This window comes from Bombyx mandarina, chromosome 08 (genome assembly GCF_030267445.1).
Source record: "Bombyx mandarina strain Sakado chromosome 08, ASM3026744v2".
Taxonomy (NCBI): Eukaryota; Metazoa; Arthropoda; class Insecta; order Lepidoptera; family Bombycidae; genus Bombyx; species Bombyx mandarina.
This window is the reverse complement of record NC_143215.1, coordinates 14,404,645-14,420,446: the sequence shown is the minus strand read 5'-3', so window position 1 is coordinate 14,420,446 and position 15,802 is coordinate 14,404,645. Positions and strand designations below refer to the sequence as shown.

The 15,802-nt window shown below is 38.0% G+C and overlaps 1 protein-coding gene across 4 annotated transcripts in view; it reads right to left on the bottom strand.

Annotated features, from left to right (window-relative positions):
* Positions 1-5,062: 5,062 nt before the first annotated feature.
* Positions 5,063-15,802, bottom strand: part of Pfrx (6-phosphofructo-2-kinase/fructose-2,6-biphosphatase) — a 36,250-nt gene continuing 25,510 nt past the window's right edge. For 2 of the 4 annotated variants that reach the window (XM_028180112.2, XM_028180114.2), the window contains exons 6-10: positions 14,698-14,916; positions 13,646-13,880; positions 12,515-12,642; positions 10,090-10,119; positions 5,063-7,408 (exon numbers count right to left, since the gene is read on the bottom strand). In XM_028180112.2, the coding sequence (XP_028035913.2) occupies positions 7,319-7,408; positions 10,090-10,119; positions 12,515-12,642; positions 13,646-13,880; positions 14,698-14,916 (702 nt within the window). In that variant the 3' untranslated portion in view covers positions 5,063-7,318. The remainder of the gene's footprint in view (positions 7,409-10,089; positions 10,120-12,514; positions 12,643-13,645; positions 13,881-14,697; positions 14,917-15,802) is intronic. The other 2 variants (XM_028180113.2, XM_089729282.1) reach the window with 1 other exon arrangement.

Below are 15,802 nucleotides of genomic sequence, written 5' to 3'. Positions count from 1 at the left end.
ACACACTGCTCATAGAAATACTGACAACCTCGAAAAGCTGATTGTAGAAGGTCATGTCGACAGGAAAAGACCACGTGGTCGATTATTTACGCGTTGGCAAAAACTGATCGCGTTACTTACCGTCATGCTTAGGTATACTTGAAGCACTTAGGACAGCTGACGATGCGTCGAGAGAAGTTGTACATCGGGTTATGAGAGAACAGTCACCAAGCCGGACATTACATTCAGAAATGAAGATGCCGACTCAGGAAAAGAAAAAAAGGCCTTATTTGAAAATGTTGTTGTCTTAAATGGCAGAGCGACCGTGTTGCATTTTCTATGTAATGATCAAAATGTGATTTTAAATAAATTGTTTATTTTAAATTTGACTGTTCAAGGTATAAATTGCTGTGTTGTTAAACTTCAACCTTTTATACTTTTTTTTAGGAAGAAAGCATTACTGATGGCCCGACGGCCTTTCCAGTTTTACCAGAACAGGTGGGCGAGCAAGGCTCAGTCCGGAGGGTTGGGATTTGCTAACAGCTGTTTGAGCCCCTCCAAAGGAGACTTAACAACTCAAGAGCAGCTGATTCGCGAATGAATTTTCTTTCATACTCAAATCATCTCCAGCCAGTCTCGTAATCCAAAGCATACCTATAGTCGACTTACCGTGCTGTGTGCATCTGCAGCATCAAGAAAACTGTCTTGATTTACCGCATAAATGGAATGTATAGCATTCGCTTATTCATTTTAGCAGACTTACTTTAAAGCCTATTAGTATATTCTATTTTTTTTTATAAATTGAAGTTTGAATATTTAAAGAAAGGGCATTTTTGTCGAAAGTAAAATACGTTAGTAATTTTTTATCTCAATAAATTCCTTAAAAAGCGTGGTATGGACATCTGATGCGCAGAGAGAAGATGCATGTGACTAGGAGATGTATGAAAATGGTAGTGGATGTTAGAGGGGAAGAGGTCGACCGAAGAAGAAGGATGGAGTGTGTAAATGACGATATGAGAGAGAGAGAGAGAGAGAGAGAGAGAGAGAGAGAGAGAGAGAGAGAGGAGTTAGTATTGAGATGACGGCTGATAGAAGAGAATGAAAGAGAAAATATAAGTGGCGAGCCCACCTAGTGGGATAAGGTGGAGAAAAAGAAGAAAAGATAAATAAATTCCTCCCTTTTTTATCTCCATAAATAACGGAAATCAGTTACGGTCTTTTTTACAAATAATGGGCTTTATGGACTACGGTCCCTTTACCTGTTCAATAGACGTACTCCCTCAAACCTTTTTGGCGGGAACGCGAGAAACGAAGTTGTGTGAATTTGTTTTATTGTGTCTTTAAAATGTTTCTTCGGGTTTAAACAGTGGTTTATGAACTGTTTAATATCTGTGTGAAAGTGCACAAATGTGGGAAAATGAAACAAATCCGTTCGACGTGGCTTCCCGGGATCCTCCAAAAAGTCTACTGAAAAAGTCTCTTTAAATAACCACCACTTTATTGAGATTATATTTCATCCCACATCATCTCACTCAATTTATATCATTTCATGCCAAATGATTAATGTTCCAAATTAATCAACTTCATTTCATTTCACTTCATACTATTATGTAACATTTTTCACAAAAACCAATTATTAACTATATATCCATAGATAATAAATACACTTAATAAGTAATAAGTATTTATATATCCATAGACGACATATTTTTACGACTATATATGAAGTAAATTGTCCCTTAGAAATAAGGTGACTTAGAATAATTACACCATTCCAATCATACGCCGGTAATGACTTATGGAGCCGAAACGTGGACACTCACAGTAAGGTTGGTCCGTCAGCTCAAAGTCGCTCAGCGAGCCATGGAAAGAGCCATGCTCGGAGTTTCTCTGAAGGATAAAATCCGGAATGCGATTATTCGACAGAGAACTAAAGTCATCGACATAGCTCAAAGAGTCAGCAAGCTGAAGTGGCAGTGGGCTGGCCATATATGCCGTAGGACTGACGATCGCTGGAGCAGACGGGTTCTAGAGTGGAGACCGCGCAGCGGAAGACGTAACGTGGGACGCCCCCTGGCTAGATGGTGCGATGACCTCCGCACGGTGGCCGGCAAGAAGTGGATGAGGAGAGCAGCAGACCGGGCTCAGTGGTGTAGATTGGGAGAGGCCTATGTCCAGCAGTGGACGACTGTGGGCTGTTGATGATGATGATGATGATGATGAATCATACGCCACGTCATGACATATGCAAGTGTAGTGTTCGCTCACGCGGCCCGCACTAACTTAAAGCCACTTCAAGTAATTCAATCCCCTTTTTGCAGGATAGCGGTCGGAGCCCCGTGGATCGCTAGGAACATCGACTTGCATGATGACCTGGACCTAGAGTCCATTAGTAAGTATCTACAGTCAGCATCAATGCGCTATTTCGACAAAGCGGCACGACACGAGAAAAAACACGTCATTTCGGATCCTCCAACCACTAACGGTGCTTTTAGGTACCTCAAACACCGGTCATCGCTCTCATCGAACCCGTCGTTTGCGACTAAGGGCTCGACGAGTAAATTAACCCACAGACACAGCCCACTGAGTTTCTCGCTGGATCTTCTCAGTGGGTCGCGTTTCCGATCCGGTGGTAGATTCTGCGAAGCACAGCTCTTGCTAGGATTCGTGTTAGCAACGTCGTCAGGCTTGAGCCCCGAGAGCTCACCCACTAGTTAAGGTTAGGCTGAAATAGTCTCTCAAGGCTATCAGCATAGGTAGGAAAAATAAAAATATTTGTACGGGAATATGGTATGTATTTAATATGGCACATATTAAACTGATAGATTGTGTATCACTGGTGAAACAGTAATCCCTCAGTTCTATAAAAAGGTTAGGTATCGAACTGTTAAACTTTGTTAAGTAAGTACTCAATATATATAAATATACTCAATTTGCGCATGTAAAATGTTTGAAAAAAAAAACAGCACTTGCGGTGCGCGGCCACTGCTTTAATGTTACTTAAATGTGACCATCGTTGGGAGTTCAGCAATATCGGCACATTCTTCAATATTTTTTAATTATGAGTGGTTTATCTAAATACTAGATGGGAGAACGATTTCACCATCCACGTAGTGTTAAATGATTACCTGAACTCATAGACACCATAGCGTGAACTCATCTTGATTCGTGAGCTCTTAGTCATAATTGTATGGTATATTGACTATCATATCCATATAGCTGGAATGCATCACTTATTCACGGCCGAAGTAGGCAAGATTGTACCAGCTTCTCAGTTAAATGATGACTTGTTACTGAGAGTCCAATGGACTTTTTAGAAGAACCCGAAAGGTCACTCCCAGCGATTTTTTTGTTTTCCCAGATATCTACACTTTCATTAATGCTTTCTTTAATGCTTCTTTAAAAAAAATCACCAGAAGGGCTTTACTGAGACTCGTTCCCCGTGTGCCTTGCGTTCTTTAAGTTGAACATGCTTCATTTCGATATTGAAACTGGTACGAATTTAGTCTCTATCAATGCTTTTTTTCAATGTAATTTATTTAGTCTGTGTAGTCTTAAAGCATAGTCACATCTACGCTTGTAGTCACGTGACCTTGTTACGACCAACCAAGGAAGTGCGCACGCTCATTGGCTCGATACGATCGCTTTTTCTATGACTGGTAGATATCTGTGTTATCTATGGAATGGTAACAGTTGGTCATGAACATTATTGATTTTTTCTCCTACCTATACTGATAGCCCTGAGAGGCTATATCAGCGTTACCCTAGCGTGTAGGTGAGCTCTCGGGGCTCAAACAGATGTTGTTAACACTGGCCCTAGCAAGAGCAGTGCTTCGCAGAATCTACCTCCGGATCGAAAACGCGACCCACTGAGAAGATCCGGCGAGAAACTCAGTGGGCTGTGTCTGTGGGTTAACATTATTGTTATGTAACTATATTAACTATGCATTAATGATTAGCCAAGGGCACAGCTTAGACTCTGTATAATTTTTTTAGACTTCCAGACCTTTGAAAAAAAAAACGTTCTATGACGCTATACCTTAAATACTTTGAAGGCAGGTTAATTTCAGATTCGGATAGTGGGCGGTCAAAATTGTCGCAAGAAAAGAAGATAAACTCAACTCCGATCGCTGCTTTGTTATGAAGATTTTGCGGGTATCGATTTAATTTATGGCATATATTGAAACGAAAACAAATTGAAGGAAATTAATTAATATTCAATGGTTGTTTCGATTTTATGTTAACGGTCGTTTATTTTGGCCATAAATATGAGGATTTTACCAATAATGCTTTGTTTGCCAGCCAATTTAAAACTGCCATTCAGTTGCGTATTATTGTTTTAAAATCGAAGTCTTTTTAAAGAACATACACATGTAGTACGATGCTTGTTTTTTTCCGTTATAACTTTTCTTTGGTATATCTCATTTCGATACACGGCGAGTGCAAACGAATAGGTATGAATAGGAGTTCCCGCCATAAATATTTCGTTCACCACGCGGTCTCCACCATTTAACACAGGGGCTCCCAAACTTATTTTGTCTACTGCCCACTTTGAGAATAAATTATTTTTTAGCGCCCCCATTTTTTCACCTACTTACCACAAAAGTAAAACACTATAGCGAGAGCTCAGTCGGTGTCTAAGAGTCCTCCTAGATGAAATTACAAATCGCCTCCCAAGCTTCGACACAACGCCTCCGTTTTTTTTCTGGGTCTCTTACCGCCCCCTTTAGGCCTGTAGCGCCCTCAAGGGGGCGTTATCGCCCACTTTGGGAAAGGCTGATTTAACACATTGCGTTTAAAAGCTGTTCACCACAGCCGAAAAATGTAAACAAATTGCTTCTACACACTGTATGTATCAAAATTAACTAATTTCGTCCATCACAGGAAAGAATAAACTTCTTGCGACAAAATTCACCAGATAACACTAACGACAATCTTGGCTTCGTTTAAAAATAGCTTTTTTAAACTTACGAATTGCAGTCAGCACTATACTACAGAATCTGACACTAGTTTACATGTCTTGATAGAGTACACTTGCAGTACACATAAAGTATCATGAAAAGGTATAATGAAAGAAAACAAAAACCCACATAAAGTACTTTTAATTAAAAATAAATGATTAAATTACATACACGATTTACATTATTTTTGATATCTATAGCCATTTTGTATAAATCCTTATTAAATAATGAACATATACATACGATTTTATATTTATAAAAAATGGAGGAGTGGAAAAATATAGGTCATAGAGTGTTGACGCGTTTGACGCTAGCGAACGATGAACAAACTTATTACTACCAAATTAAAAGCGACCGATTTCACCTACACGTGTAGCACATCATATCACTTAGTTAGCTTCAACAACTTCCGCATAGATTATACACTTAATATATTTGAGAACTTCCGTCTAGCTTTGTTATCGTGCTCAAATGGCCATCAGCAATGACAGTGACAGAACAATTTTGCCACAGGTTACCTTGAAATGTGTAAACATGGAAAAGTCATTTAACTATATTGATTAACTATTAGCTTGATCAGGTGAATAAAAAAAAATTAAAGTTTTATTTGGATTCTAAATTAAAAATAGTAAAAAAGAAAGATGACTTAAAATTTAACAATTTTAGCTCGTTTGTCAGTCTCAAATTCATCGACCTCACGTTCATTTAATACATTTCTTTCAACGCTCTGTACGGCTATTTTAAAATGTACCCTTCCTGAGTAGCAGTCGGGCCAATGCAAGTTTCACTTCGTTCGAGCTGCACAGTTTTATTGATATTATAGCAACATTCGCCATAACAAAGTGAACTATCGAAGTTTAGTTTTTATAAACACTAATAATTACATGACTCTTATTTCTCTCAAGCACATACGCTCACGCAAGGCTGAATGATTACAAAAACAAAACGCTTCAAGCAGAGGTCGATTGAATGAAAATTTTGTTCACTATACATTGCGGGTTCACGATATGTGAATACTGTTAATACAGCGTGACTTCGCAAGGAATATTGCTTTCCGCTAACGTCATTGTAATGTTCTAAATCAGAGTTGATACGGCTTCCACAGTTTCCTTTACCATTGACTTTGTGTGAAGAGGTGCGGAGCATGTTTTCAAAACTTAGATCATTTAAATTTACATTGCGTGTTACGTAACCTGTATTAATTCGTTTTTTTTAAGGAATTTCAAACGAGCAAGATTAGGATACGTAGAATAAAATATGATTTTTTATTTTTACAAATACAAAAACTAATGTTTAAAATTAGAAGATTCTATGCGATTTTATTTATTAATTCAAAGAAACATTATGTTGTATACATACGCGACATGCACGAAACGTGAACGAACCCGGCCCACGCTGCACTGTCATATCACGAAACCAGAAAAATTATATACATAATATACCTATACTTTTTTAAATTAATTTATATTTTTATAAAGGACGATACAATCGTTACATATTTAAACGTTATATTGTAATTAGTGGCAAGGATTTTGTTATATTCGATGATTTTCGCATCCTACCCACGCTCAGTGTGCTTAGTGCGAGTTATTTAACGTTCTCGATAGCGTAAAAGTTAATTCATATTTGTATGGAGTCGGAACGTTTATCTACGTTTGCCGCTAGGGACACTGCTCCAACTGCCTACAAATTTGAGTTAACTTTTACGCTATTTCTTCTTCTCAGTCGTATGCACTCTTGGCAGAGTGGTCGTGGTCATCACTTCGGTTGGTGGTGCGCTTCACCAGACGTCGCCATTCCTCGCGTACCGCGGCCCTTCTTTTACGCTATAGAGAACGTTAAAAAACTCGCACTAAACACACAGACGTTCCGATGGCAGGCGTACTCGCAAACGCACTCCACGTACGTGATTGGTGCTACGAAATATAAAGCCTTGCCTCCTTAGCCTTGTGAGCGCCCGCACAGGAATCTGCGACCACATTACTCTCTTACCAGTTACGTCTAACAAACATATGCAAGTAACATCACTCTCCGAACCCTCGCAAGGAGCCACACGCTCATCACCATCGTTGCCAGTAACTACAATAGGTATTTATAAAAAAAAAAAACTTAACCTTATTAGTCGCAGTTATAAAACGAGACGACCGAGAAACTCACTTTGCAGCATTTTCTTTTGAATTTACGCAATGAAGAGAAAAGGACAGATAATATATATCTATCACTTTTCTGTTCGTTCTATTTATGAATTATGTTACTAACTACTAATATACCCAAAATTCTTTGTGTATCTCTATTTCTGATATTTTTTCTCGAGTCAGTCTCGTTCTACAAAGCGGTTATTACTTAATATATTTTATAAAAATTAAATACAAGAATTTTCAATGAGATATATCGTCGTTTTGATCCCCATTCGTTTCGCCATTCAGGACTGGAGGCACGGGCGGTTTTATGGGCGGCGCTGGTATTATCTGTGGACGACATTAAAATTTGAAAACAACGCCATCTCTTATTCTTGTACTAATCTTCCTACCACCAACTAGTTGAGTGGATCACAATTAAAGCTAATTTATATTACATTTATTACTATTTATTATTATTACTACATTTATTCACGGCATCATTTCGTTCAGTAGTTTTAATATTAAACAAAATATAAAACACTTATGAACAAAACGATTATAGGTTTTTTTTTTTTATTAATTAGTATCGGTGAACATTTTTTAAACCGATAGTAAAATCATTTAACAGTAACAAAAAAGATTTTTTCATTTATTCTGTTTTTTTTTAAAATACTTTTTATGTGCACATTAGAGTGTATTCAAATGAATAATTTTATTTTAATTGTTGAATTTGAAGATTATTGCAACTTTCTCAACCACAAATCTAATGTTTTTTTAGTGCTCCATTCGCCTACGAATAAAACAAAATACATATAATTCGTTTATCTATTCCGTGTTCTACGCTGGTTGATACCATACCATCACAACATAGAGCTGACGTTTCGTGTATTGCCAGACAGTGGTATGACCAGCCTTTGGTGAAGAAAGTCTTAGAATAGAAATACTGAATTTAATAGCATTTAATAGATATACTGAACAATTACGATCATTAGTCGTGTCCTTAAAACTACAGGTTAACTTTTGACTTAACCGATTTTTATGTGTAATATATTTTTTTTAATTAGAATGTGTTCTGTGAATCGGCACCCGATATAGTGCTGTATTTAAATGACTTAAGCTCAATTGGTTGTTTTTAAAATAAATTGTGACAATCACAGACTTTTTTTTCCTAGTTAATTGATTACGAAATTTATTGGGAAATAATTAGGAATATTCAGAATCCTCTCTTTACATTTAATACCGTCTTTTGATAGCTTTAATTATACACGGGAAACATATTCAAATAAATAACCCAAAGCTACATAATTTAAGGTTAAACACCAACAGAACAAACCCAATTTCCCACCCAAAAGCACACCCTGCACCCAGTGTGAAACTCCACACTCACAAAACTCCAAATATCTTACAAAAAATATCCTATTATATAAATTGTATGATATCACATCACAAGGAAAGGTCGTTTGGGGCGGTCAGTGCAGACACTACCTCAACCCACATCTTGTTCTTAAATAAGCTGTGTAATTAATCATTAATCTGATAATATATCTTAAAAACGAAATCGTCCTCGCCCTGGTTATTTTTGCTTCAAATTGTTTTGCAAACAACACATCAAAAACATAGATGCCGCCTTCCAACTGAGATATAAGTTCTAAGGTCTCAGTTTACAGTACGACGGCTGCCCCACCCTTCAAACCGAAACGCATTACTGCTTCACGGCAGAAATAGGCAAACGGCGGTACCTACCCGCGCGGACTCACAAGATACGGTTTGAACGCATTGCTGCGGACCGGGGGCGCACGCAACTATGCAATAAAGATATAAAAAAAAATGACAGACTCGGTGCTGCACTAGTTAGCGGCCCTGACTAGTGGGATGGTCGCGGGTTCGATTCCCACGCCGGACAAACAGTAGTATGATATTTATTATCTATATATGTATAGACTGAGACTGAAGCTTATGTAGGTTGAGGCTTATGTGCAATATACGCATACTCCATGCCACTTGATTGATTGATAATTCTTTATTGCACAAAAACATTGCACAAAGTCGAACTTAACGCCATGCAGGCATTCTCTTCCAGTTAACCCTCGTTGATGAAGTTAAAGATTCAAGAAGTGTGTAGCTGTGATAAAATTAATACATGGCGATAATTTAAAGAATTATAGCAGACATGAGTGAAAATAAACACTAGGTTATAATTACAATACCAAAATAAATACATAGATACGTAGATATACATACATACATATCAAATAATATAAATTATATAAACCACAACATACTACAAAACAATCAAGCAATATCGCCTTTCGAAAAAGAGATCATGTACTTCACATACTACACACACTTCATGTAATACACTAGGTAGGAAAGTCACATGTGGTCGCGATCCTTAGCAGTGAGGGAACGATGATGATAGATGATCGAATCGATCATTCGATGAATGCTCATGAGTGATTTGTTCCCAGTTATTTATTGAAGTGAAACTTCTAATGAGACTTCCAATAAGGTTGCGTTAAACGTTTAACGCTACCATGAAATAGAAAGAGACAGAGCGAGAGTGAATGCGTGGCACTCGAACGCATGCGCGTAGTATACCTGTTACATGTCGCCGCGAGGGTTAGCAACGAGTAGCGCCTAATATTTTAATGAAGTATTATTTTTCTATTAATACTTCAAAATATAATAAAGAATATAAATATTGAAGATGTCCCATCTCTTATACACAGCATTCTCTATTACAAGACCAATCTGATTTGAGGATGAAAAATTAAGAAAACCACAATACTACACATCGAAAAAGAAGTTTCACTTCTTCCACGCGCACCATTTTTTATTTTTTACTAAAATCACGTGTAGATCTGCAGTTTACTTCAGTGCCCGGTATTTGTTTCAAGTGGCCTTACATTTGCGTTATATTCAGACCATTGTAACGACCTTTCCTTTGTGGAAATGAAAACATACGATACTTAGTTCATGCCAACGACTAAAGCTAAATTTGGAAAAATCATGCTTCAAAATGTTCATACTTGGCTCTCAGGTGTGGCTTCTTCCTTGTCCTGTTAGAAAAAGTTAAAATTTATTGTTGTTGTTTTTTTTTCAAAATCGAAATTTACACATTTTTTCTTACATAGTGAGTTTTTTTTTAGTGAAATGAAAGGTTTTTTTAGTTTTTTATACATAATGTTAGTTTTTCATCATTGTAATAATTATTTTTTGTATTATTAGTAATTTTAATGTGAACAGGCATACAGTGTAGAAAACAGGGAACTGGACAACTGATATACATATTGAAAACTTTAAAATATACTAATCTATTTCATATGACGTCATTTGGGGTGAGAGTATACGACACGCTAACTGTCAATTATGCAATAACCAATGATCGTTGTCCGAAAATGACACCATTATTTGCATTTAGTTTGACGTCAAAAATGTTAAAATTATTGGATTTTTATTTAAATTATTTTTTTAACGATTTCTAAGAATTATTTTAATTTAATTGACACTCTTTAATTTAAAGTAATATTTATATAGTGTCCAGTTACCTATTGTAGTGTTGTGGTGACATTGAAAATTTTAATCGATTTTTTTCTTTTCAATATCGATTGCTTCGAATGATTAATAAATTCACGAAAGGTGGCTTCGACGATTATTTTTTACCCTAATAAGTTATAATTACTCCTATACATTTGATTTGTTGTTTGCTAACGGTTATTTAATTCCTTCTTCACTTCATTCCTTCTTAAATACTACAAGTCTATTTATATAATCATTACATAAATGGCCTAATTATTATATTGAGGGGTCTATTTGGTTTGAGCGACATTTCTGTGACTTTACAGGAGAGCCATTTAAACATAAAAATTTGGACAAAATATCATTAAAAATATTCTTCAGCTGTTGTTTAGAGTGGGATAAAGTTAATTGAAGTTCGATTAAAAACATCGAATTGTAGATGCTAATACGGACCTTTAATTACAAAGTTAAATGTCGCGAAATGTCGCTTAAATAAAATAGCCTTGCACCCTTCGATATGAAACTTCATCCACTATCTCACTGGTCGGAGAATCCAATTATAGCAACTAAAATTATTTGGTATGTTTGTTCAGATTCTAATGGTATTTTATTTCACTACCTAATTCGCTGGTAATCTGAGAAGTTATTCCAGCTATTGGTATATTCCAGATATGTATAAAATTTGCTAACCCTAGCTCTAGCAAGAGCATTGCTTCGAAGAATCTACCACCAGATCGGAATCCCGACTCACTGATGAGATCCGGCGTGAAACTCAGTGGGCTGTGTCTATGGGTTAGTTCGTTCGTGGAACTCTTTGTCGTAATCGACCAGTTCGACGACGGCGCTGACCGGTGCTTGAGGGGTCTAAAAGCACCGAGAATGAATCCGGGGGATCTAACAAGACATGTTCGGGCGACGGTGGCTTTGCGTTGCCCCGTCGTGGTCTGATAAGCCTACTTCGTTATCATCATTCCTGAAATATGACGTTAAAGTTTGAATAGTATTGTATAAAGTTTGCGCCACTCTTCATGCTTTTACGATATAATGGTCAGACTGGTATCTACCCGCAAATATCACAAATACGCCCCACAATTTATGTTTACTGTTAAAATCGGGAAGTTTTGAATATCGTTAATTGTTCATTTCATCTATGATAAAAGAAGTATTAGAGCCAACGATGGTCCGCAGTGCATACATTTTAGTGAAGTAAATGTTTAGCAGGCTATCCAAGCTACAGGCGCATCAGGGCCAATACAGATTAGATATCAAATAGTGAGCTAAATGAACTTAATTATATCAGTCTTCACGGACTAAATGATCAGAGATAATATAGGTAGATTTAAAAAAAACTGAACTTAGTGTCGAATATATTTTATGCCTTTAATTTCCTCTTTTTGGGATACGATTAACAAATACGTTCTGCAAGCCACATATATTGAGGTGCGCGCGGCGGTTTATACAGTCCTGATTTATGTAAAACGTTCAAATCATCAAAAAGCTTTTTTCTTACCTATGCTGATAGCCTTAAGAGACTATATCAGCGTTACCCTAGCGTGTAGGTGAGCTTTCGGGGTTCAAGCCGGAGTGTTTCTAACACTGGCCCTAGCAAGAGCAGTGCTTCGCAGAATCTACCACCGGATTGGAAACGCGACCCACTGAGAAGATCCGGCGAGAAACTCAGTGGGCTGAGTCTGTGGGTTAATTTACTCATCGAGCCCTTCGTCGCAAGCGACTGGTTCGACGACCGGTGCTTGAGGTACCTAAAATCACCGTTAATGGATCGGGAGGATCCGTAATGACGTGTTTACCATTCGGTCCACAGGATGTGTTAGGTCTGGTAGTATTAGATTTTAAATCAGCGTTTTTACTAGTTCGTTGGTTTGTAGACGCTTAAGCTTTAAATCAGGACGCGAGGCGTACATAAGGGTCGTGTACCTGCGGCTTGGGGCGGTGCGTGTCGACGGCGTCCACGCTGAGCCGGATGTGCTCCTCGCGGCAGCCGTACGCGACCGGCGTCAGCTTGATGACCGCGTGCAGCGGCACCTGCAGGTACGGCAGCTCCTCTGCACAGAACACAGAGCACAGACCCTCAGCGTGGAGCTTCATGGTCATTATAAGCCGCGCCAATAAACGAAACGAAACCAAAATGGCGGCGGCGATCATGCGCTCTCACTCTAAACTATTCCTGTCTTTAGTCGCACACGGCGCGTACTGCATGCAGAAAGAATATCAGTTGTGACTTTGTTGTTGAGTTCGAGTTTTTTCACTTTCGAATTGTGCGACTTAGATGACTGGCAGCAAAAGTGTCTACGCAAGTTGCATCCCAGATGAGACACCTCCTCCTCAACCAGGGCATAAAGTAAAGTACATTTTAATTTGTTTTTTTTTTATATTTTTTTTACAATAAACAACTTTTTCTTTCTGTCGTTCTTGTTATTTGTTGACCCTACCCTCTGTCAGTGCAGGTACATAGACGCCATTTTCGATTAGTTTCTTTATTGGCGCGGCTTATACGATAGTTCAAACTGACAACCCTTCACAAATATCGTTATTCCACATGACAAACATTAGTGGAAGGCTTTTTGGCGGGAATCGTGTTCAAAAGTCAAGTTGTGTGATTAGTTTTATTTTGTCTATTTTGTGTTCCTTCAGGTTTAAATGTGTAATAACGGTGGTTTATTAACTGTTTAATATTTGTGAACGTGGACAAATGTGGGAAAATGAAACAAAGTCGCTGGATGTAGCTTCTTGGGATCCTCCAAAAAGTCCACTGAAAAAGTCTCAGTAAATAACCAGCATTTTACAGAAATCATATTCTACCTCATTTCATTTAATTTCATCTCAGCTGATTAATTTGGGTTCCCTTCGTTTTTTTTATTAATAATATAAATGAACAAATTTAATTAATCTATCACTAGCTATTTTTGTTTTAAGAAACAGTTCACGAATAGTTGGTTTAACAGGATAGTGTGACTGGTTATTATTTCTATGATTTATCTTGAGTTTTATTTATAACTTAATCTAAAAAATAAATCTAATAGTAGATGTTGCTTCAATAGTATTCACCTGCACTCTTGTCGAGGAAGTAGGCCAGCAGACAGCGCATGACGGCCTGGTGCGAGACCACGAGCACGTTGCCCTGCCGCTCCAGCTCCATGATGACGGGCTCCAGCCTGGCCACCAGGTCCTCGTAGCTCTCCCCCCGGGGGTAGCGGTACGCGAACTTGTTGGCGTCGCGGGAGTTGAAGTCCGACGGGTACTTCTCTTGTATCTCAGCGTACGTCATCTCTTCACATATACCCTGGATGTACCGTCCAACTTTAATCACGACATAGTATAAAACAAAGCCGCTTTCTCGGTCCCCATATCCTTATGTATGCTTAAATCTTTAAAACTACGCAACGGATTTTGATGCGGTTTCTTTAAATAGATAGAGTGATTGAAGAGGAAGGTTTATATGTATAATAACATCGATTAAATAATGGAGAAATCAATAATAAATTACAGTTTCCGAAGCGAAGCGAGGGGGGGTCGCTAGTATGAGTTAAGTGGCAATTTTATGTCAGATAATGATTATTTAAATACAACGCCATCTGTTATTACACTTTAACAGCTTTAGATTACTTTTCATTCATTCTCATGTCTCTCTTATACTCTCACAACTTACTGTGCTGATACTAAATGACATATCGCTCACACAATTTTTTTTATCACCGTCATGTAGAAACTATATTATAATGAATGAGTTTTCATTATAGAGAATAATGAAACTGTTATTTTTCGAAATTCTAGCGTAGATATGAAACACGTCACGAACGCGTCATTTACGGTAATGTAAATTATAGATTAATTTATAACGATCTATCACAAATGGAATTATTAGATACTAAGTTATAAATCCAAAATATTTATTACTAGTACTATTATGTACTACTGTTTACTGTTTTTAAGAGATTTTATGAAATGAAATGAATGTTTATAAATTCAAAAATACAGTGAACAGACTATACTATAACTTAATTGTCCGCCTACTCTCCATCCAAAAACGGACTCCGTATCTTTATATGACAGCGCCATCTGTTGATCAAGGGCGGCGCGATCGAGTTTACGCAACATACCGCGTCGATCTCGTTGAGGGCCTTCCACCTCTCCTGCGGCGCCTTGACGTCCTTGACCGTCTGTATGGCGCGGCGCATCCAGGAGGTCCACACGCGCAGGCCCGGGATGCGCTGCTGCTCGATGTAGGCGGAGAGCGCGCGCGCGTACTGGCAGCCGCGCGGCGACAACGAACTGTCACCGCCGATGCGCCCGACCAAGTTGTGCAGGCTCTCGCCGTGCTGCAAGCAGGACTCGTACTTACTCATTCCGATTTTACTGATCAACGGCTTTTTTTTTTATAGTTATTTAATTTTATATAGACACTTTTATTTGAAGTCGTCGTGGCCTAAAAGATAAGATGTCCGGTGCATTCGTATCTAGAGATGCACTGATGTTCGAATCCCGCAGGCGGGTACCAATTTTTCTAATGAAATACATACTCTCAAATGTTCACGATTGACTTCCACGGTGAAGGAATAACATCGTGTAATAAAAACCAAACTCGCAAAATTATAATTTACGTAATTACTGGCGGGAGGACCTCTTGTGAGTCCGCACGGGTAGGTACCACCGCCCTGCCTATTTCTGCCGTGAAGCAGTAATGCGTTTCGGTTTGAAGGGTGGGATAGCCTTTGCAACTATACTGAGCCCTTGGAACTTATATCTCAAGGTGGGTGGCGCATTTACGTTGTAGATGTCTATGGGCTCCAGTAATCACTTAACACCAGGTGGGCTGTGGGCTCGTCCACCCATCTAAGCAACAAAAAAAAAAAGTGCTTAATGGGTATGCTAATATTTAATAATAATGACAATAAATAATAATGTTAGTTTTAAATGCGCAGCAAAGCGGGCAACTACGGCTAGTATTATATAAAAAAGATAATAGTCAATAAGGAAGTTATAGGCTAGACAGACAACAGTTCATTGTACCTACTGAAAAGTGATGTCACTTGCATGTGCATCATCAAACATATTCTATAACAAAACGTATTATTCAGGAAAAGCAAGAGCAAAAATGTTATTGGCCAATTTAAATTATTTCTGCAACACATACACGCACACACGCACGCACGCACGCATGTATATATCGATATATTTGTCAAATATAATTTTTTTTATAATGGT